This window comes from Babesia bovis, chromosome 3 (assembly GCF_000165395.2).
Source record: "Babesia bovis T2Bo chromosome 3, whole genome shotgun sequence".
NCBI classification, from domain to species: domain Eukaryota; phylum Apicomplexa; class Aconoidasida; order Piroplasmida; family Babesiidae; genus Babesia; species Babesia bovis.
In genome coordinates, this window is record NC_010575.1 from 2,308,779 (window position 1) to 2,329,496 (window position 20,718).

General features: G+C 39.1%; 9 protein-coding genes across 9 annotated transcripts; 4 read left to right on the forward strand and 5 right to left on the reverse strand.

Annotated features, from left to right (window-relative positions):
• Window positions 1–1,122: 1,122 nt before the first annotated feature.
• BBOV_III010820 (Nuf2 family protein) lies at window positions 1,123–2,663 on the reverse strand. Its single transcript, XM_001612152.2, has 3 exons — window positions 2,626–2,663; window positions 2,376–2,589; window positions 1,123–2,338 (listed from the first exon to the last, which is right to left on the reverse strand). Exons 1-3 carry the CDS (start codon window positions 2,657–2,659, stop codon window positions 1,153–1,155), a joined length of 1,434 nt encoding a protein of 477 aa, XP_001612202.1. The 5' UTR covers window positions 2,660–2,663; the 3' UTR covers window positions 1,123–1,152.
• Window positions 2,664–2,666: 3 nt separating this feature from the next.
• On the reverse strand, window positions 2,667–4,900 carry BBOV_III010830 (uncharacterized protein). Its single transcript, XM_001612153.2, has one exon. The coding sequence runs from the start codon at window positions 4,858–4,860 to the stop codon at window positions 2,692–2,694; it is 2,169 nt and encodes a 722-aa protein (XP_001612203.1). The 5' UTR covers window positions 4,861–4,900; the 3' UTR covers window positions 2,667–2,691.
• A 556-nt stretch (window positions 4,901–5,456) lies between these two features.
• Window positions 5,457–6,758, forward strand: BBOV_III010840 (inorganic pyrophosphatase family protein). Its single transcript, XM_001612154.1, has 2 exons — window positions 5,457–5,864; window positions 5,970–6,758. The coding sequence occupies exons 1-2, from the start codon at window positions 5,711–5,713 to the stop codon at window positions 6,716–6,718; spliced, it is 903 nt and encodes a 300-aa protein (XP_001612204.1). The 5' UTR covers window positions 5,457–5,710; the 3' UTR covers window positions 6,719–6,758.
• A 92-nt stretch (window positions 6,759–6,850) lies between these two features.
• BBOV_III010850 (uncharacterized protein) lies at window positions 6,851–10,539 on the forward strand. The gene is made up of 3 exons (XM_001612155.2): window positions 6,851–6,965; window positions 7,082–9,879; window positions 9,913–10,539. The coding sequence occupies exons 1-3, from the start codon at window positions 6,881–6,883 to the stop codon at window positions 10,522–10,524; spliced, it is 3,495 nt and encodes a 1,164-aa protein (XP_001612205.1). The 5' UTR covers window positions 6,851–6,880; the 3' UTR covers window positions 10,525–10,539.
• BBOV_III010860 (uncharacterized protein) lies at window positions 10,491–12,604 on the reverse strand. The gene is made up of 3 exons (XM_051767765.1): window positions 10,836–12,604; window positions 10,732–10,800; window positions 10,491–10,694 (listed from the first exon to the last, which is right to left on the reverse strand). Exons 1-3 carry the CDS (start codon window positions 12,582–12,584, stop codon window positions 10,521–10,523), a joined length of 1,992 nt encoding a protein of 663 aa, XP_051623554.1. The 5' UTR covers window positions 12,585–12,604; the 3' UTR covers window positions 10,491–10,520.
• A 177-nt stretch (window positions 12,605–12,781) lies between these two features.
• BBOV_III010870 (putative glycylpeptide N-tetradecanoyltransferase) lies at window positions 12,782–14,619 on the forward strand. The gene is made up of 10 exons (XM_001612157.2): window positions 12,782–12,937; window positions 12,975–13,036; window positions 13,071–13,223; window positions 13,258–13,377; window positions 13,413–13,736; window positions 13,771–13,857; window positions 13,891–14,137; window positions 14,173–14,390; window positions 14,425–14,490; window positions 14,527–14,619. The coding sequence occupies exons 1-10, from the start codon at window positions 12,892–12,894 to the stop codon at window positions 14,560–14,562; spliced, it is 1,359 nt and encodes a 452-aa protein (XP_001612207.2). The 5' UTR covers window positions 12,782–12,891; the 3' UTR covers window positions 14,563–14,619.
• On the reverse strand, window positions 14,516–17,412 carry BBOV_III010880 (ATPase AAA family protein). The gene has a single exon (XM_001612158.2). The coding sequence runs from the start codon at window positions 17,285–17,287 to the stop codon at window positions 14,606–14,608; it is 2,682 nt and encodes an 893-aa protein (XP_001612208.1). The 5' UTR covers window positions 17,288–17,412; the 3' UTR covers window positions 14,516–14,605.
• Window positions 17,413–17,617: 205 nt separating this feature from the next.
• Window positions 17,618–18,865, forward strand: BBOV_III010890 (putative deoxyhypusine synthase). Its single transcript, XM_001612159.2, has one exon. The coding sequence runs from the start codon at window positions 17,718–17,720 to the stop codon at window positions 18,828–18,830; it is 1,113 nt and encodes a 370-aa protein (XP_001612209.1). The 5' UTR covers window positions 17,618–17,717; the 3' UTR covers window positions 18,831–18,865.
• Window positions 18,866–18,988: 123 nt separating this feature from the next.
• BBOV_III010900 (actin family protein) lies at window positions 18,989–20,588 on the reverse strand. Its single transcript, XM_001612160.2, has 3 exons — window positions 20,155–20,588; window positions 20,020–20,119; window positions 18,989–19,985 (listed from the first exon to the last, which is right to left on the reverse strand). Exons 1-3 carry the CDS (start codon window positions 20,261–20,263, stop codon window positions 19,094–19,096), a joined length of 1,101 nt encoding a protein of 366 aa, XP_001612210.1. The 5' UTR covers window positions 20,264–20,588; the 3' UTR covers window positions 18,989–19,093.
• Window positions 20,589–20,718: the final 130 nt, after the last annotated feature.

Here is a 20,718-nt window from a genome sequence, read left to right on the forward strand (position 1 = left end):
CCAAATTGCATACCCTACATCTGTTAAGCTAACATTGAAAATATGCGAAAGTTGTTTTTAATAGAATTTTAGCTATTATGTTACAATGGTTTGAAACGACTTATTTATTTTGTTGATGATGATCTATGAAAACTGAAGAAGATTACTGTGCTATATTATCTAACTAAAATTTTGAACGGATTTGGGTTCTGAAAAATTCTAATTCATGAAAACCTTATAGGAATGATATGCATTGGAATAGTTGTAGTGACTATAATGATAGGCAAAAGGAAATAAAACATCAAGAATGCCAGGTTAAACATTTACCCGACGTTTCTTACATGGGTATATATTGTCCCTATATATATGAATAAGCAATTTATTTTGTTTAATACGCAGATCTGATGATGTATTAATGGCTATTTGATGTCTATATATATAAAATTGTGACTAAGTTTGCATTCCCCATCAATTAGTTCTTTCTACAATTGTAGAATATGGTGTCTGACCATTTGAATCTAGTGGAATCCATACATATTTAGTACATTACAATGTTGGGTGATATATATTAAATGGAATCTTTATATGATAAAGTTCTATTCCTATATGGTAACTAATGTAACTATCTAATAAGCCTTGCCCATCAGTGAAAAATAGACAATATTAGAAATAATAACTTTCAATATATTCAAAACACGATATATCAATACCAGACAATCATTTTACCCTATTTACAGGCAAAAGTTCATCATTTAAAAAATCATGTATTTGCACCATACTTGTAGTGATCCATGATATGTCCTGTCTTTAATGAATTTACATTCATTTTTTTTGAATTGAAGCTTATTAACTCGAATACGAAGAAACATTGTATACTAGAAACGTATAATTAAATGAATAAACATATGCTATTTACCCTACATGACAACATGGGTAATAATATATGATATCATATTATTAAAAATTGCTGTTTAAGTACCGTATAACAGTTAGAATGATATCGTATGTCGGCTTAATATCGGTGTTAGTAAAGGTTACTAGATATTCGTTTGATTCCATGGATGCCCCAAGAGGGATATAAGGCATGAGCGGTGTTTATTCAACAACATCACATATATTCAATAGTAAACGCCAGTGACACTTTAAAGTGACTGCAGCACTGATACATTGAAATTATGAAGTCGATTCATCCATGATGAATTCAGCACCATATGGGTGGCTTTTGGTTACAGTACTATGCAATCTTTCTGTGACAGCATCCATACTACTTTTATAAGCTTCCGCAGCTTCTTTAACTTTTGAAAAATACTCTTCGATGGATGCAAATGTTGCGATCATGTATCTCTCACGATTTACGAGTTCATTTGACAATTTGCTTAACTCGTCATTTTGCTCTGCAGTTGTATTCTTGATACCTTGTACATCTCTTTCAATTTCTTCCGCAAATTTATGAGCTTGTTTAATTTCAGCATCTGCCAACTCCTTTGCCTTGTTCATTTTATCTTCATACTGTTGTTGTGTATTAGTTAGACTTAATTTCGCTTCTTCTAGCTTACATTTTTGTTGACTTATTTGCTCGCGCAGAGTTTCATTCCTATTTTGTAATAATTGAGAGGTACTGTTGTTTTCTAACAGAGGTTTCAACACCTCATCGACATGTTGGGAAAGTTTAGTTTTCATGTCAACGAGGAATTTAGAGGACTCTTCTAGTTCTTTGATGCGCCCTATTACATCTTCAAACCTCTCTTCCAAGTTATTCAATGTCGCTGTCGCAACACTGTCTTCTGCTTCGAGATCATTCTTTTGGTTGTAGAGGGCATCGGGTTCAACAACCACCTGTTCACTTAGTGTCTCATTGAGGTGTCTAGATTTGGTTTTCTTTAGCTGTACTTCATTGATAGATAGTTTGATATGCTCAATTTCTCCATCAAGTTTGGCCTTTTCATCCTTGCTATCATTGAACACATTCTTTGCCTGGAGCAATGAATGTTCCAATATTGCTCTTTCTTCCACACTAGATTCTATATTAGTTAAATTTTCATCTTTCAACCTTTGTAGGTTCTGGAGTTCACGTCGAACTTTATTGATTGACTCATCAAGTTGTGCGTCCTGCTCCACGCAAAAGTTAAGCCTTGCTACTGAATCTTCAAATAAGCTTTTCAAAGCCTCCCTAAACCTTCTGTAAACAACAAAAGCCGATATAAATCGATGAAATGATTCAGGGGTAGGATTGAATATCTCATAGCGTTCTATTTTCTGCAGTCCTAGTGTTTCGTGTAGTTTTTGGCAATATCTCCAGAATCTCAGATTCCCGATACCTCTTTTAAGAAATTCCAGATTGTCGCTTGTTATATTTAGCCTTCATATCAATTATATGTTTGATATACAACTCTTACCCCTCGACTCCTGAGTCGTAGACATGAATATGTGAGTACACATCCTCTGGGCGTATGTCTGTGCGCGTTTTCCCGAATACTACTTGTATAGCTAAGCCATAGAAACACAGAGCCGCCTCTGGCGTAGGATTCTTGAGTGTTTCCTCGCGCACATCGACCCCGAGTTCCTTTAGGTCTTCTACGACCTCATCTACGCGAACCTTCCTGAATAGCTCTGTGCACAGATTTATTACTATAAAATATAGCATACCATATAATATTTGTGGCTCCTCTGTTAGGTCCATAAGTTATACAAAGTGATTAATTAATCTAGTGTCTAAAACATGAGGCAGGGTTGCGTCATGTACATTTCGTGTACCATAGTAGCTACGTTGAGTATGAGCTCTTCAGGTACAACACTAAATTTTGTACCGCATGGTGAAATTGCTGCCCTTGGGTTTGTCACCTTAAAGCCGAATGTATTTTTCGGTAGTTTCTCACGAATAAGTTGTTTGCTTTCCAGCCTGTACAGTTGTTCCGCAATATTCATGCCTATGGCTCCTACATCCGAGTATATATAACCTTCTATATTTTTGAATTGTGGTGGTTTAATCTTAGAGAGTATGGCATTGGAGTATACGCTTGTTGTAGTAAGCAGATCCATATTCTTTTTGCTAACCAACCGTCGTAGATTAGCACCTACTGATGTTCTCCCATTACTTTTAGAAGCATTATCAAGGAATGTACGATCAAAATGGGATCGCTGTACCAGCTTCCATCCATAGTCAGGTATAGGTAGGAATGTGTGAATATCAGGTTCATTATTATTGGACTCTGTGACAGTACCATCTTCTTTCTGTTGTTTTGATATCATCTTCCACCTAAATTTACGCTTGGCGTTCACAAGGGCATCCTTGTACCGTTGGCTATCAAGGACGGATTGTATGGAAGAAGAAACGCATAGACCGATTAGGCCTCCTTTTACATACAAAGGGTGATAAACATCGTCACCATCATTCTCTACTTTTCCTACAGATTCACTGTGTTTGTCTCGCATTACATAATCTTCTCCGCAGTGTTTACCTATAAGATTTTTTAGAAACGTTGGTATACTCCTAGTATCTATAAGTCCGGACATTACACCTAATAATATGGCCCTACATGCAATATTTATGGCCAATTCACATAAACCGACTACATGTGTTACCTTTTTCGATTCTCTAAAGTACATGTATGACCTAAGGGCATATAGTTCATCGTATTCATTTGAAACCTTGTTTCTTTTTCCACTGTTGGCATTCCCCGATTTTACGTATTCTTCTACCATCCTTCTCCAACCAAAATCAGGTGTAATATCCAAACAATTTTTACAATGACTTTGGTATTTCAGTATGAGCATATTGGCATGACCACGGTTGACTATTGTGACAGTGAACATATTATCCATTGCTGGATCATCGCCATTATCTTTATTCCATGGAAACCTAAAGCGTTTTGCTGCATAGTAAACATTAGAGCAGTTAAATCCACAGTGTACAGAAGGTACTGGTTGCGACTGTTGCTTACTTGCGTCTGATTGATCTTGGGGAAATGCACGCTCATTGTTACTTTGCTTTTGCACATTACCCAATTTTTGTTTCAGATACATCAATTTACCATTTCTCTTAAAGGAGAAGTTGAACGTGTTTTTCTTCCCTTGTCCGAGTTTATTTGATAACGCTGTTTTCGGAGATGACAGTACATAACATATTGTAGTAGGTAAGTGAAGTTGATTTGTCTGTGGTACATTTGATATAGCATCCTTGGATGCAGACTTAGGTGCAGCCTTCTTAGACGTCCACTTAAAACGTTCTTTTATTGATACGTGAGCTTTTTGCATTACATCAGCTTTTGATGATGAATGTTCCGTCATACTGTTCCATATGCTACTAGGAGGAGTTTCCTGTCTACCTTCGTAGGGAGCTACTGTACTGCCTGCTTGCGATGCATCCTCACTGATGCTTGACATTACTGCACGTTCTTCCTTTTTCCATTTTTTCCCTATATATTTAAATCCACGTATACCTGAACGAGATGTCATGTTACTAAATTGCGATTCGGAAAGTTCAGAATATTTGGAGCTGCTCATCCAACTGGTCGACAATCGAGGAAACCTATTTTTCAGTTTATTCTTAGTAAGTGTATATAGCCCTATGAAGGAGTGCACAGTGCTGCTAAAAGAGGCTCTACCTGAATCCGTTTGCACGTCAGAATGCATCCTGACTGGAAATGCATCAATGCTATTAGTTCTATCATCTGCTGAAAATGTCGCAGGTCTGGGCGAACCCTCATCCTGAGTTTGTTTAAAATTATATTCATTTTCCTCGGAACATGTTGGATCATCTAGTATCAGCGAGTGTGGACTAGAGTTTAAATCCTCGGGAATAACATGTTCCTCTTCTGGAATGACTTGATTAATATCAAGTATATCGGTTACTAGCGTACGGTCCTTCATTTTTACATCCATGCGATTGAATTATCAGTTTTGACAATGAAATCGTGTATATCTATATCATTTATGGAATGATTAAAATTCATGTTACTGATACTTCCTGTATAATAGCTAATCAAAAAGGACGAAGGATACCCTTGAAATGTCCCGTAGATATATGCAGTGATATGATACCGACAACTTAACATTAACCCTCACATTTTAGAGAATATCCTGATCGTTGATAGCAACAATAATCCGCAATTTAAACACAGCTTGTTTGCAAAAAAGGTAGTAGTGTCTCTGGCAAGCGATACCCTAATATATTTGATTGAGTGCCATGTGCCCACTTCTGCACTTGTTCATTATACATCCCGCTATTTTTTATATCGGAAAAAAGCTTTCGTACAATGGTATTTATTTCGTGATGTTACGATGTGTATATCATGATATATAACAAAGTAAATTTCACGGTTAAGTGGACGGAATCCTACAACCTTTTGTGTTTAAATTAAGCAGCATATTCATAAAGAAATATGCATTGGGTATTTGTTACGGTAGGCGTCATATATCGCGATATTGTAGTGTCGCGTTTCAACACCCTGCGGGAGTGATGTCGTGATTATGCATGACGTATGACCGCAGTAGTATATTTTTACAGGTACAGTTAATAATTATATTTATACATCATCGAATTGCGTTGACTAATTTGTGGATGTACTGCATGGATTATGTGTGACGGAGGTAGCCGATTTGCATCTATGTAAATTGACACACAGCCAATATATCTAAATAAATAGCCTTGTCTGCATAATTCATACATTTTATCCTATGGAGTTGACATTAGCTTTGGCTTTTCGCTGTGCGTTAATGCCCATATGTCATCATGGTTAGAATTTCCCACCTTCTGCTGAACACACCGTTATTTGGCTATGTCATTCCCCATATGTTCAGAATTGGATCATTGCAGTGCAAAATAGCATCTACTAGTCATTTATTTGATTATTCACAAGCGTCTATTTCGAGTTTGATAGTTCCCGGTGAGTTTATATGGTGTGTGGTTCTCATTTGACATGCTGCCATCGTATTCTTGTATGTTACATATTTACGTTTAAATACTTATCACATTTTAAAATCATCTTTAGACGTCAATATGGAGATCCAGACCATGGAAACCGGTGGTCGTGGTACCACAGAGTTCCGGATGTTTTTTGCGGAAAAAGGTCGCAAAGTATCTCCATGGCATGGTATTCCTTACAAATGCACTACTAGTGGACTATATAATATGGTGGTGGAGATTCCTCGTCACACTACTGCAAAGATGGAGATTGCTACGACGTTGGAAGGTAATCCCATTAAGCAGGACGTTTTAAAGGATGGTAGTCTTCGTTACCTTGATTGCCCGTATTACTGGAATTACGGTGCCATTCCCCAAACTTGGGAAGCACCTATCGAGTACGGTCTTCACGATCCCGCTTTTAACGGGATGTCTTTGATCGGTGACAACGACCCTGTAGATGCTGTTGATGTTAGTCAGACTACTGTTGCTTCAGGTTCTGTAGTTCAGGTTAAAGTTGTCGGTGCGCTTGCCTTGGTTGATGAGGGTGAGATCGACTGGAAAATGTTTGTTGTTCGTTCTGATGACCCTCATTTTTCTGAAATAAATGACCTATCCGACATTGACCGAGTCTACCCTGGCACTACTACTGGAGTAATGGAGTTTTTCCGTTGGTATAAGACTCCCAAGGGCAAGCCGCTTAATAAATTCCTTCCTGGCAAGAATTTTGTGGGTGCTGCTGAAGCTGTTAAGGTGCTTGAGGAGATGCACGAGTCATACCTCAAGTTGATACGTGGCGAACTAGACGCCGGTGAGTTGTGGGTGCCCAAGGCATAGATTCTTACAAAATAATAATATAGATTTATAGAATGTGTTTATACATATACCTAGATGCGTGCATTTTTGGTAGTTTTGTATCTTCTCATTACTGAGGAGCACTAATAACTTCGTCCTGATGGGCACGTCTCAATTTCGGGGCGTGTATCCCTTTTGTTTTCTATGGAACTGAAGAAATACGTACGCCTACTGGCAGATACCATATCTGAATTATCCTCTGATGAGATAGATGCCATTGAGCAGCGAGGTACGTTGATATCTTGCCTTCGTGTCTATTTTTTAATAATTTTGTTCAATAACCCACGATGTGTATTGTTTCTAAGTTAATACGCGATATGAATCAATTCTAAGTCAATGTGTTAGGTTTAAGTCCGCAAGATGTTAAGGTTAAGCTTTCTAGACACATCGTTGACCAAATATGGTCACATTTGTTGCGCCCTTCTTTACACTTTCCTACCTGTAGCGACCAATCGAATAAATCAAGTCGATATAGCGCATCTCGTATACTGGAAGACATAGAATTAAGTGTTAAGCAGAAGATTGCTGTTCAGAAGTCGCTTACTTCTGGGTCAACTGATAAACCTTTCGTTCATTCGAATGTTACGGATGATGGATATCGCGCTGCATATCAATCCAAGGATATTTTTATCCAGGTTGCTTTGCGTATGCACCGTGAGGCTTTGTTGCGTAAGGGTCTCTATTTAGAGCTAATATCTCTTGATATGTTGTTACAGCTGGTTGGTTCCATATCTCACATGCCGGTAAAATACAACATTGATGGATCAATTCCAGTGTTTCAACGCGATGATTGGTACAGGTTTACTTGTATTGACTCCGTCCTTGAGATGTTATGTCACTTGTCATCTGAGCCGGATTCATGCGTTGGCTCCTTAGAGCTCAGCCGTTACATTTTACTCAGGAAAGGTATCCGTGAGGTCCGTAACCTAGATACTAAATCGATATTAGGTTTGTTGAATGACCCCGGCCTGCGTCACAATGATGCTTCTAAGTGGATATCATGCCACCACGTAGCTCCACGTATGCCTCATGCAGCTTCTGTAATTTCAGAACGTTGGACTTCTATCGCATTCGATCAAGCTTTAAGCAAGATTCCAAATATTGGCCCTTCTACAAATTTATCGGACAGCACAGCCCTCGGTTTACGTAACTTGAGCATCTCCCAATCGTTTATTGCCGATCCTATGGCAGTATCTATTAACGACGGCTGGTTGTCGTGTTCATCGGGCCAGATTATCGATTCTTACAGTGATGCATCTATCATCAGGACCAAAACATTAATAAATGAAGTGAATATATGGAGCGATAAAGCTTCTACCAATTGGATTTATCCTTCTGCGAGACCTTCAGGTTTCGACACAGATCGCACGGCCATAGTTGAGGCGGATGATCGATTGACAATACAGGAAATTGGCTCTGTAAAAAGGGCTAAGGTCCAGAAATCAACGCCAATTAAGTGGATGCGTGAATATATCAATAAGAGCATGACTACATTGTACCCGTTTTCCTTGATTGATCCTAGGTTAATACCGTCCATACGAATTTATAGCTCCTGGCAATGTTTACAATCCTTTGACTCTGCTTCATTGTTCAGCAACCTTCGGCACAGTGGCTCGGATCGTATGAGTCAAGGCTGCATATTGGAATCCATGGCTGGTTTTACTTTTATGAACATTTTAAAGCACGATTACACGGAGTCAGATTTTTTAGATAGTGTATTATCGGATTGGTACTCTTGCATTGTATTATGTCTTCGTGGCATTGAATCAGCATTATTCGCATGCGAGGCTGTATGTCTGTATGCAAAAGATCCTTCATTGGTTCCGGATCATGTGCACCGCTGGGTCTCTGATGGTACAACTGCATTTTGCCGTATTCCTCGTGTTATTTGCCATGCATTGGTCCATGATATGATGTCGAGCGATAATGTTAGTGAAAATGCCCTGGTGAGTATATCACCTGACGGTCGTTTTGTCATCTTCCCAGGCTTATTAGATACAAAATCACACGATGGATTAGCATTATTAACTCGATTAGCGCCTTCTCCACAACTAGAACAGGTGATAGGTCGTCGTAGCACTGAACCCATATTTACGGAGTTTGCTCGACTAGGTTCCATCACACGTGATATGAATATTGCCATTGAGTCTGTTAGAAATATTGAAGCTGCAGGTGATGCATCACGATTAATTGGCACTACATTGTCGGTATACATGTCCTCTATATCCTCTTTCATCGACAATTTTGAATCTACAGTCGGAACTTATGTTGGTAATGATCAATCTGGAGATACCGTGGCTACAAGCAGCGTAGTTTCATTATTATTCAACCGTCTAGACCCATGGGTCAAGGCCATTGATTGGTTTAAAGCTGTAGATATATCGTTGACTGACGAGAATGGACAGTATCATCTTGCCCGTGGCGGCTACTTATTGGACCGCTTATTAGCTCACTACATTGGTAGCTACGGTATATGGTTTTTCGATGAATCGATTGGCGGTGTATATGCTTACAGATGCCTTATTTCATGCATGAAACCATATCTCAGCTTCATGAGTGAATGGGTTACTGGTTCTACGGATATTGATTTATGTTCTGAATTTCATCAGGATTCAATGGCATATTTGATAGCTCCATTAGTATCACTGGAAAACGTCATTGTCATGTCTCGCGAAATGTCTGTATTTTTACGTACTCACTATCCAAGCCAGATGACAGGAGCCCGTCCATTATTTGGTTGCATTCTCAATGACAATGAAAGTGACTCGTGGAGTATGGGTCATGATGCTAATAATAATATTGCTGATTCAAAACCGCTACAAGAACTCTTCACTACGTTCTCGCGAGAACTTCTTGGAAATCATGCCTGGCTCAACCTACAGCTGGTGTCATTGCTAAAGACTGAATACCACTTATTTGAAGTTATCGAGGATATTCATCGATTTGTGCTATTATCTCGCCGTGACATGCTGGAAACCATTTTTGATGAGTGGCGCGTTGGTTGCAATTCCGGTTCTTATAGTAAATTATTCCGTGGTCCTCTTCAGGTTGAAGTCAAGGTTGCAAATACTGCTGAATTTTTCCGTGATGGCGTTTCTCTTACATTTTCATGTGGCATATTTGATAGACTACTATTTAGTGAGGTATGTTATCTATTGATATTACATATTCTTTAGGAAACACGTCATTGCTACACTGTAGTGTTCAATTTACTCTGTGCTGTGCACTTTGGCATGCGGCACATCATGGAAGTATCCAAGTGGTTATGTTTGAGCTACCGTGGGTCTCAAGGGCTTTCATCGCAGGGTTGTGCCCCTATTATACGTATGATATGTACATTAACCCGTGAGATGCACTCTTTCTTTTCGATTCTCGAATGGTTCTTTCACTACGGCTCGATTTATCCTTTATATACCGCCTTCATATCACGTTTAAAAGGAACCTTAAATTTCTCAGATGTCGTAATGCTCCATTCTGCATTCGCACGTGATCTTCGTGCGTCGTGCATGGTTTCTAGAGAGAGCCGTCACTGTTCGATTCTGTTACGCAGCATGTGTTACTGTACCTCAGTATTGCGTGATATGATTTTGGGTGAGTCTTCTGGAGTCCTGCAAGACACGAGTCATGTGGAGTACTGGCTAAGCCTCGAATCGCCCCTTATCGAATTATCATCTAAGTTTTCAGGATTTAAGCAAGAGTTTCTATTTGTAGTGAACTCATCTCATGACCCTACACAATTCCAGCTTGCTACTGTACTCGACGCTGGTTTGCATCCTATGAAAACTTAGGTTTTCACAAATGGCACTCCCCAATCGCCCATAGCTTTATCTCTTTTTTTCAATGCGATTAGGATAGCTGGATCTTTTGTCATTTTATGATAATCATCATCCATCGTTGTTTGTAGAACAGGATCTTCTAAATCTGGGTGTCCTATTTCCAGTGGTTCGTATTCCGTGGCCTGTTATGTTCATGTATAGATAAATATTCTCGCTTACTTTTTCACTCATTGCCCAATTGGTAGCCATATCAGTTTCTACTGCCCCCTTGGTGTCGTCGTCAATGATCTATATCTACTATTTATCCTATTGATGATACTTACAGTTTTACCAGCAACTTTTAACACCATGTGCTGCGTTTCCAGATGAAATTCCACATGTTCAGCTCTAATTCCTGGCACCACTGGTACTGCGATATATATAATAAAAGGTGTCTCATGCCATGTATAATGTTTCGACACACCGCCTGCACGTCTTCCAACATCGTATCCTTGCAGAGTGCCTGTGTTCTTTATAGCCTCACCAAATCCTCGTGATCCTGAGTATTCAGAGCATTTTTGACGCTGCTGCAATTCGTATTTTTGATCAAAGTGTTCGGCTACTGATTTCTTTTGCTGTTCACTTAGTCTTTGGACAACATCTTCCCATAGTGGCGAACATGGGTTATTTGCAAGTTCATATTCCATATTTTGTTTAATTTGTTCAGCCTTTTCATCTAGTATTTGCATTCGTGTTTTCCGATCAGGTGGTGGCTTGATCTCGGGATACCTCTTTGCTTCTACTGGACTAAGGAACCACCACTTCTCTCCTTTTTGATACATATGTTCTATATAAAGCCACATTCTTATCCACTCTAGCTTTTGCAGACCATACTTCTCAGGTTTTGTCAAGCGTAGATCTTTTGCCAAGCATATGAATTCGGCTTGTTCCCCTTGTGCCATTGACTTGATCATTGTGGCGAGCTGTGGCGTTAGGTCACACAAGGGTGATATCATGGTATCACCTTCTAGGTCTTCCGACTCCAATATAACTTCGTTGGTAAAAGCTTCACATATTTTGAAAGCAAACGATACATATGTATCGTCATCTGCGTATCTCCTTTCATTTTTTGGTGTATCCGATTCCCTGAGCATATGTTTATATATACGTCCTCCTGGGAGTATAGACCATCCATTTGCCATTTCCTTTTGCGTCAATATGTCACACTGCTTGTCGAGATACCATGCAGGTGTTGTATTTTCATCTACGTCATCGTAATCACTTTCTGATTCATCTTCATCCGATTCATCGTCCTCATCAGATCCCTCCAGAAGAAGATCCAAGGGGTCTTTATCGATCTCTAAAGGGTCTCCATTGGAGATCAATTCCTTTTGTTCGTTAATATGCTGGACATATGCACTTTCTTCATTTGCATTAGGTTGAGTATATCGAGAAGAATTAGAATTGACATTACACAGCTCATTTGTTATTTCAGTTTCTATTGATGCTTGCGATGAGGTTCCATTGTCTCTAGCGTCACTTCCCGACGATGTTCCTGATTGCATTAACACATCCATGGCGACATTTGATATATCTGCTGACCCATCTTTTGTTAAGTCAGGCGGTGAATCCTCCAAAGCATTAATGTTGCCCAATGGGTTATCTGGATTTTGCATATTAACAAAATAAGGTAGTTCCTTTGTTGGTGGTACATGTGGCGGTTCACCTTGGTTTAGCATTTCACTTCTTTGTTGACGTCTTCTGGCATTTTCCGGAGTATAAGCTTCACCAAAGGTGGATTCAATCTCACGTTGGTCAACTTCCTTAATGTTAGCAGCATTCATAGGATCTAGATATTGTGATATGCGTCTCACTCTATCCTCTTCTAAAAACTTTGCGATTTCCTCAGCTTGTTCTCGTGGTGTTTTCTTAGGAATCTCATCTTTCGTTGCCTTCAGGACATAAGGGCTGCAGTATGCAGCCCCTATTATTTGCTCTATATGCCTTTGGAATCCATTGACATGTTGCAGAATCCGAGCACTAAAAGCAACAATGAACAGTATATTCGCTTTCCACAATATGAACTTAATCATTGATTTCTGGGCAAGAAGCTGCAATAATGCAGCTATTATGATGCTACATTCCATTAATATTCAACATATAAACGTTAGGCATTGCTTCTGTACTCTAAATGAACATGATGTGTGAGCATATATGATTCAACAGTGGCAGTGTGTTATTCACTGTCGACGCTTAGTTGACTGCTATGTGTGGCATCATAATTTTGTCTATTGTTATGCTCCTATGATTATTTTTCTCACTAATGATTTTTCAAATATAAAATACTTATTATACATTTGATAGTGTTTAATTTTTGTGATTTACCACTATCCTGGTGCAATGTCACAAAGAGAGGAGACTAATGACTCACCTAATAATGGTAATGGTATGTAATTACTTATTAAATATTACAATGTCATTAGAAGAATCGCAGAAGAACATTGTAGACGCATTGTCTCAGAATCTGGGTAACCTTAAATTAAAGGTAATATCATTTACGTCGTCTAATATTCTCTAAGGCTGAGACAAATAGTGAAACCAGTTCGTTGAGTGCTAAGAGTTTATTAGACATCATAAGTGATGCCACTAACAAACCTCAAGTCAATGATGGAAATCATGTTTTTTGGAACACGCAACCGGTTTTACGTTTTTCTGAAGATGTGTCATCGGATGTATGCTTTATTACACCAGAAACATACTTTACAGGAAATTGGTCCTATTGATGCCACATCTTCTGTGAGTAAGATTCCAACTCGCCCTTATTTACTACCGGATGCTTTTGAGTGGGTAGATATTGATATCAATGACGAGACTCACTTAACTCAGGTTAGCCGTGTAGTGTTACACTATACTTTGTACAGTTATATACTCTCCTAAATGAGAATTATGTGGAAGACGGTGAATGTATGTTCCGTTTTGACTACAAGCCTGCATTTCTTCAATGGGCTATGACCCCTCCGGGTTATAAGAAGAATTGGCATGTTGGTGTTCGTGTTCGTTCATCTAAGCGTCTTGTTGGTTTCATTAGCGGTGTAGCTGCCAATATCAAGGTTCTTGGCACTTCTTTGAAGGCTGCTGAGATTAATTTTCTGTGCGTGCATAAGCAGTTACGTTCGAAGAGATTGGCTCCTGTATTGATCAAGGAGGTTACTCGTCGAATTAACCTATGTGATATTTGGCAGGCGGTATGTTTGTGTGTTGCATTATCAACTGTTGTAGGTCTACACTGCTGGTGTTTTAATTCCTCGCCCTGTTGCTACATGTCGTTATTGGCATCGTCCACTTGATATCAGGAAGTTGGTGACTGTAAGTAATCAATCTATGGACTAGCACATTCAGGCTCAATTTTCAACAATCGGTAATCGCATGACCATTTCACGTGCCCAAAGGCTCTACAAACTACCTGTTATAAATGATGATTTTTCAATGCGGCCTATGGAACCACGTGACATCGAAGGGGTGACTAAACTCTTGAATAGTTATCTTACGTCCTACAAAATCCATCAAGTGTTCACTGATGAGGAGGTGAATCACGCATTTCTTCCGAAGAAGGATATAGTCTATACCTACGTAAAATGTAGCGAAGGTAGGTTGGGTTCATTCGCACTACATAAGTTACAGAAGGAATGGTAACAGATATTCTAAGTTTTTATTGCTTGGAGTCGTCTGTGATAAACAATCCTCGTGTGAGTCACATTCGTGCTGCTTACTCGTATTACAATGTTGCTACTACCGTTTCGTTCAAGAATCTAATGCAGAAGGCTCTTCATTTTGCTCATGAGCATAGCTTTGATGTATTTAACGCCTTGGATCTAATGGAAAACAGTTCAATTTTGGAGGTTGGTTAGTCAGCTTCTTTTTAACGTTATCTAGGACCTCAAATTCGGTGAAGGAGATGGAGGCCTGCATTATTACATATACAACTGGCGTGTGACTAATGTGAGTTTTCAGTATTATGACATAAGTTTTTTGTAGCTTAAACCGAGCGACATTGGCCTGGTATTATTTTAGTGGTTCCTTTCACCACTGTGTTTTTGCGATGTTGCAACACTGCTTAGAAGGGCGACTTATTTCTGTAATTTTCGTAGAATCGAATGGTTTCAGGTTTAGTTCTAGGTTTAACTCTTGACATTGCTTCCATGACGTGACTGAATGACACTGGCACCACGGCATCTAGATGCAACCCTTCAAAATCCTTTTGCATGCTATCGATATCAGAGTTGTTGTCGCTTTTGGTTGACTGACTTTCGCATTTAGCATTCTCACTACATTCTAGGTTATCTGTTTCGTTAGTGATTGGTGTGATCAATCTATCTTCTTTGATGCAATCCGTAGATTCCACAATTGGGGATAAAGTATTCACGGATGCTTGTTTCCTATTTATGGTTTCTCTCAAAGCATTCATAGCACTTTCTCTACAAATTAGAGCTATTTCAGCGCCGCTGTATCCATTAGTGGAGTGTGCCAAAGTTTCTGCAGCGTTCATTTCTCCAAATCCATCTGTAGGAAGTCTTTTTAGATATATACTAAATATTTTTTTGCGTGCTTCTAAATCTGGAAGTGGTATATAAACTAGTCTGTCAAGTCTTCCCGGCCTTAACAGTGCGGAATCCATCAAGTCAGGGCGGTTTGTTGCTCCTATGACTATAACTTGCTTCAACTCACTAATGCCGTCCATTTCATTCAGCAGTTGGCTTACAACTCGTCTAGTGACCCCTGTGGAGTCTGCGTGTTCACGACTTACAGAGATAGAATCCATTTCATCAAAGAAAATGACACAAGGAGCATTTGTACGTGCTGTTTTGAATACCTTCCTTATAGCTCTCTCCGATTCCCCGACGTACATGTTAAATATTTCTGGCCCTTTTACAGATATAAAATTCATATGGCTTTCTGTAGCAACTGCTTTTGCCATTAGTGTCTTACTGCATCCTGGCGGTCCATATAACAACACCCCTCTTGGTGCTTGGATTTGTAATTTTTTATATTCGTCAGCATATACTATTGGATACTCGACACATTCTTTAATCACTCTTTTAGCATCTTCATAACCGCCAATATCATCCCATTTGACATTAGGGACTTCTATTTGTAATTCCCTGAGTGCTGAAGGCTTTGTGATTGTAAGAGCACGTTTTAAATCATCGACATCGATAAAAGCATCCTCAGGTATATCCATCTTTTCAACAAATGGTGCATTTGAATCTCTGTTCTTCAATATATCTATATCATCAATAGAATTACCACGCATTTCTTGGTTGATTTTGTCAATTCTGGCCCAAGCAGCACTTGTCACTAGTTGTTTCAAGTCAGCTCCCACAAAACCTGAACACCTATCGCTAATATCTCTAAGTTGCTTATCGCTTATGTTATGTTTAGTTTCGCCCAATAGAGTCCTTAGTATACTGTATCTATCATCTGCGTTTGGTACTCCAACTTCAACTTCGAGGTCAAACCTTCCTGGTCGTCTTAGTGCTTGGTCGATTGAGTCAATTGTATTAGTGCAGCCTATTATAACGAAACCATGATCATTTTCCTCTGAATTACTAGGAAGTTTAAAACCATCCATGTAATTTAAAAAAGCAGCGAGTATCCCATTTCCTGTATTGTATCCACTTCGTTTCTTGCAGAGTATTTCTATTTCATCAATGAAGCATATACATGGACACCTTTTGGCTATCTTGGCACACTGTTCAAATATGATTGCGATATTAGATGCAGTTGGACCATATTCATGGTTGAAAAGGTCACTTGATTGTATTAACATTACATGCACTTCATGATCATCCTTAAAGCCGGAAAGTTGTTTCATATTATTCTTCATTGCCTTAGCTATTGACGTCTTACCACATCCCGGTGGTCCATATAACAACACCCCTCTCGGGGGCGCGATTCCCAATTTCTTATATTCATCTTTAAACACCAGAGGATGTACTACATACTTCATTAGCTTGTTGAGTACGGTACTAAGACCTGCGATTTTAGTTTCTCTTGGAGACGGATCACTTTGTTTATCACATGACCGTTGAATTCGGAGTTCGACTTTAGTATCTAATGATATACTGCAGAGGGGGCTGACATGGGATTCATCCTCGAGGACATAATTTATCACGCTGAGTCGTGTAACAACACCTCTAATATTGCAAATGATTACGTTGTTCATGCTTAATATGTAGTTCCACAGTGTATTACTGCAATACTGATTCAGATCACCTTTAATAAAAGCTTCCCACCACTGAGTGGATGGGTGTTGATTTTGGAATTGTGGTACAACGGGTTCTAACATCGTGGTTATCTGACTAGTTTCTTCACATTGTTCCTTAGGTTTATCTCCAATGTACCACCTAGCATCCTTTGGGTTGTAATGCTCCAGGTACATTAGTGTCAAGCTCAGAGCAGAGGGAATTTCCCCAGGCTTATGCATACGAGTATCTACAATGCAATCATTTTTAACTCCCAAGCTCATTAAGCATTCTTCTGATGTTATAAGCACTACGTCTTTTTTCCTCTTATTGTGAATTTGAGAATATATAGTGTCTTCACAAAGGGCATATACTCTGTTACCATTGTCAACGTTTTCTATAATGTATCCGGTAAAATTGCATCGAGCATTCCCTGATACATTCTTTGCCAACTTGACAACGTAATGATTATTATGCGATATGAATGTCTGATCTGCATTTGCCTTCCATTTTACCTGAAATGTATAACCATGTAGATCATCTTCAGGACTCATGATGTCTATACACAAGTACAACCTGGCACATTTGCTACAAAATTGTATAAACTATTAGTCAAAAGCAGAGATAATAAAATCTAAAATTTCTAAGAACTTTGTAGCATATAATATTAGATGAATAAATTAAAAAATTATTTCATTATATTCGGAATTGCCACACGTTTTTAAAATTATTTGAAAATTATAATTTTCCTTTAATAATATCCATCATTTCGTATTAATGTGTAGCAGTTTTCATATGATGTATGTCATGGTATCCATCAAGTCCTGGAGCCATATACTACGTAACAATTTAATACTGTAATATCAATTTATTTTTTATAATTCTTATATTAAAAGGTCTATATTTTAAATCAATTGTTTGGTGATTATTTATATTCATTATCGCACGGTGGTTGAATAAGCTTGACAACATTGTGTTTTGGAAATGGATAGTTTTTCTAACGAGTCGTGTAACATTCCTGATGTTGCAGCGAAGGCGGTTTTACAGCCATCTTCTTTACCAAAGGATTGCGAAGCCTATGTTGAAGGCATCCATTATGATCATGATATTTCCATTGAAGAGCTTTTAGCTATTTATAAGAATTTTGGTTTTCAAGCAACGCATCTAGGTCAGGCTGCTGAAATGATTGATCGCATGTTGAAGTACAGGTTGATTGATGACCCTGTATCGGAGGATGATATCGGTAGCAAATATGAAGATCCTGAGGTCCGTAAGAGTACCAAGTGTACTATATGGCTGGCGTTTACATCTAATATGATTTCTTGTGGCCTTAGGGATGCTTTCGTGTACTTAGCCAAGCACAAACTGATCGACGTCGTTGTGACGAGTGGTGGTGGCGTTGAGGAGGACCTGATTAAATGCATGGGCAAGACCTACATAGGCAGATTCAATATGGACGGTGCCACCATGCGTGAGAGTGGCTTAAATCGTATTGGTAATTTGTTTATACCCAATGATAACTACTGTGATTTCGAAACATGGCTTCAACCTAGACTGGACGAAATGCATCGTCAGCAAACGGAAGATGGCGTTAGCTGGACGCCATCGACATTCATTGACTTTTTGGGTAAGGAAATAAATGACGAGACTTCCTTTTGTTATTGGTGTCACAAGAACCAGATACCAGTATTTTGTCCTGGCATCACTGATGGTTCCATTGGTGATAATCTGTACTTCCATACCTACAGCAAGAGTTCACCCACTACTCTCAAGATTGATGTTGTGCGTGATATACGTCGTGTTAATGATATAGCTGTCCACAGTAAAAAATCAGGTATCATTATCCTAGGTGGTGGCCTGGCTAAACACCATGTTTGCAATGCTAATTTGATGCGTAACGGCGCTGACTTTGCTGTGTACATTTCCACAGCTCAGGAGTTTGACGGTTCGGACTCTGGTGCCAACCCTGATGAAGCTGTTTCTTGGGGCAAGATAAAGGCATATACGAATCCTGTTAAGGTTCATGCTGACGCTTCCCTTGTGTTCCCCTTACTGGTAGCTGGTGTTTTCCGCAAGTACGAGAATACCAGGCTATAGGTACAAGTACAGTTTATTCAATTATGTCAGCAACTATGATATGTAGTATATCTAGTTGTTAATTTGCTATGATCATGTGTATAGTTAGGACTGTTGTATCCACTGATAAGCTAGATTTATATCACTAACCAATTCATGGATAAGTTCATGTTATTACGTTGTCTCTTTAGATAATATTTCAATGCCATGGTTAGCATATACCCACGATAAGATGCAATCTTATGTAGTGTATAACCAATGGTTTCATTGAAAATTTTACCACACTAGAAGCATTTGCGATGTACAACCGTTGGACCCGACTCGTCATATTCTTCTTTGGTAACCCACATTTGTTGGAACGAAGAAAGTGATGCGACAATGGAACCCCCTGTCCATACTGCTATATCACGGTTAGGGATATTGTGCATAACCTTCAGCGAAACGTTATCGTGGGTGGCCTCTTTGAGCTCCTTTTCACAACGCTGCAAAAATCCATCAAACATAGTACTTCCACCGGTGAGAAGTATATTGGTAAACATAGTTTTATGATGTTCCGGCTCACAGCTGCGCGCACTGTGGCAGACCACATCAATCAACGACGGGCAGTATCGTCCAAATAAATGCGGCGCAAGTATAATTTCTGGGCATTGGAACACTTCCTTACCCAGCGATATGACGTTACCATCAGGTAAAGAGTACTTTTTTGTAAACTGCGCAGGGCTTTTCTCCACAGACTGCAGTTGCTGGTTGTAGTTGGAAGCCATATAACAGCATGCCGACTTAATGTCATTTGCGATAATCCTGCTTTGGTATAATGAAGGATTAAGTTCCGGTATTTTGGATACCAGGAACGATGTCAAATCGCTCCCACCAATATCCAGACGTTGAACAGCGTGCGGCAATGGCGTTCCTTCCAGTACAGGTACAGCATGCGATACACCTTCACCGACATCCACTACAAGCCCCGAGGTCTTACCGGAGCCGTAAAGCGCCATAAGTGAACTGGGACAAATAAACAACCCCGGGACCTCAAATGCCTCGAAGAGCAGTTGCGCACACTTTTCCCTATGCAGTTTAGGATTTAATGGAGGCTCCGAAAGAAGTAATGGGTGTGATGTTTGAGGCACTTTAAGTGCGTTATCGAAAGCATGTTTCCAAATACGTTCAGCGAGTGCCCTGTATATTAATATTTATCCATATTAACACATACCAATTACGCACAATGCCATGGATGAATGGTGATATAATCGTACTTGAATCAACATGGTTTAAAGCTGCCTGTCCAACGACTAATTCCTCGCCTTGTTTGTCTGTAAATCATCAAGAATAAACAATCGTGACTTACAGGCACAGAGTGTCCTGAACACACATTGTGGTTTTTCAGCTCCTGAATAGCCTATTTTAGTGCTATAGGACCCTGTATCCAATACTAATGCGAGAGTTTCATCCGACATCTTTAAACGGAATTATTAATCTTGTAGCTTCAATGTAGTCTTGCCATCTAGGTAAAGTGTATATACTGAATTGATAATGTTTCTCTTCTATAGATAATCTATTGTTATTTCCAAACGATGCAACAAAAATGCTTTGGCATTCTTGTTATGAATAATCTGGCCAATTATGTATCAAAAATAGCCTTAATATGACTAGTGTGTGGGCAGGTTGGAGAGTATGATTCTATGCCACCGATCGTGTTTCAATGCAGCTTCTTCCGTAATATAGAAACTGATCCACCATATACATTAAGGAATAGATATATTGCTAAGTATATAAATCGTGAGCGCTTTAGTGGATATTAATAGGTGGGGACGCTACCACGGTTTCTAATCGACAAATATGAGCTCAATCGACATAAAAACGTATTTATACACTGAATATATAAGCATTCAAGTATCTGAATTCAATTAAT

Excerpts from the sequence above, each read along its gene's own strand:
- BBOV_III010820 (XM_001612152.2), bottom strand. The coding sequence starts at position 2,659 with ATGGACCTAACAGAGGAGCCACAAATATTATATG. Across the intron at positions 2,590-2,625 it reads GGAGCCACAAATATTATATG|AGCTATTCAGGAAGGTTCGC; the intron begins GTATGCTATATT and ends ATCTGTGCACAG. Across the intron at positions 2,339-2,375 it reads TACGACTCAGGAGTCGAGGG|GCTAAATATAACAAGCGACA; the intron begins GTAAGAGTTGTA and ends ATTGATATGAAG.
- BBOV_III010830 (XM_001612153.2), bottom strand. The coding sequence starts at position 4,860 with ATGGATGTAAAAATGAAGGACCGTACGCTAGTAACCGATATACTTGAT.
- BBOV_III010840 (XM_001612154.1), top strand. The coding sequence starts at position 5,711 with ATGGTTAGAATTTCCCACCTTCTGCTGAACACACCGTTATTTGGCTAT. Across the intron at positions 5,865-5,969 it reads TTCGAGTTTGATAGTTCCCG|ACGTCAATATGGAGATCCAG; the intron begins GTGAGTTTATAT and ends AATCATCTTTAG.
- BBOV_III010850 (XM_001612155.2), top strand. The coding sequence starts at position 6,881 with ATGGAACTGAAGAAATACGTACGCCTACTGGCAGATACCATATCTGAA. Across the intron at positions 6,966-7,081 it reads AGATGCCATTGAGCAGCGAG|GTTTAAGTCCGCAAGATGTT; the intron begins GTACGTTGATAT and ends TCAATGTGTTAG. Across the intron at positions 9,880-9,912 it reads ATAGACTACTATTTAGTGAG|GAAACACGTCATTGCTACAC; the intron begins GTATGTTATCTA and ends CATATTCTTTAG.
- BBOV_III010860 (XM_051767765.1), bottom strand. The coding sequence starts at position 12,584 with ATGATTAAGTTCATATTGTGGAAAGCGAATATACTGTTCATTGTTGCT. Across the intron at positions 10,801-10,835 it reads TAAAAGTTGCTGGTAAAACT|ATCATTGACGACGACACCAA; the intron begins GTAAGTATCATC and ends TAGTAGATATAG. Across the intron at positions 10,695-10,731 it reads ATTGGGCAATGAGTGAAAAA|GCCACGGAATACGAACCACT; the intron begins GTAAGCGAGAAT and ends TGAACATAACAG.
- BBOV_III010870 (XM_001612157.2), top strand. The coding sequence starts at position 12,892 with ATGTCACAAAGAGAGGAGACTAATGACTCACCTAATAATGGTAATG. Across the intron at positions 13,037-13,070 it reads TGGGTAACCTTAAATTAAAG|GCTGAGACAAATAGTGAAAC; the intron begins GTAATATCATTT and ends ATATTCTCTAAG. Across the intron at positions 14,138-14,172 it reads CTACGTAAAATGTAGCGAAG|AAGGAATGGTAACAGATATT; the intron begins GTAGGTTGGGTT and ends CATAAGTTACAG.
- BBOV_III010880 (XM_001612158.2), bottom strand. The coding sequence starts at position 17,287 with ATGAGTCCTGAAGATGATCTACATGGTTATACATTTCAGGTAAAATGG.
- BBOV_III010890 (XM_001612159.2), top strand. The coding sequence starts at position 17,718 with ATGGATAGTTTTTCTAACGAGTCGTGTAACATTCCTGATGTTGCAGCG.
- BBOV_III010900 (XM_001612160.2), bottom strand. The coding sequence starts at position 20,263 with ATGTCGGATGAAACTCTCGCATTAGTATTGGATACAGGGTCCTATAGC. Across the intron at positions 20,120-20,154 it reads GTTCAGGACACTCTGTGCCT|ACAAACAAGGCGAGGAATTA; the intron begins GTAAGTCACGAT and ends GATGATTTACAG. Across the intron at positions 19,986-20,019 it reads CATGGCATTGTGCGTAATTG|GGCACTCGCTGAACGTATTT; the intron begins GTATGTGTTAAT and ends ATTAATATACAG.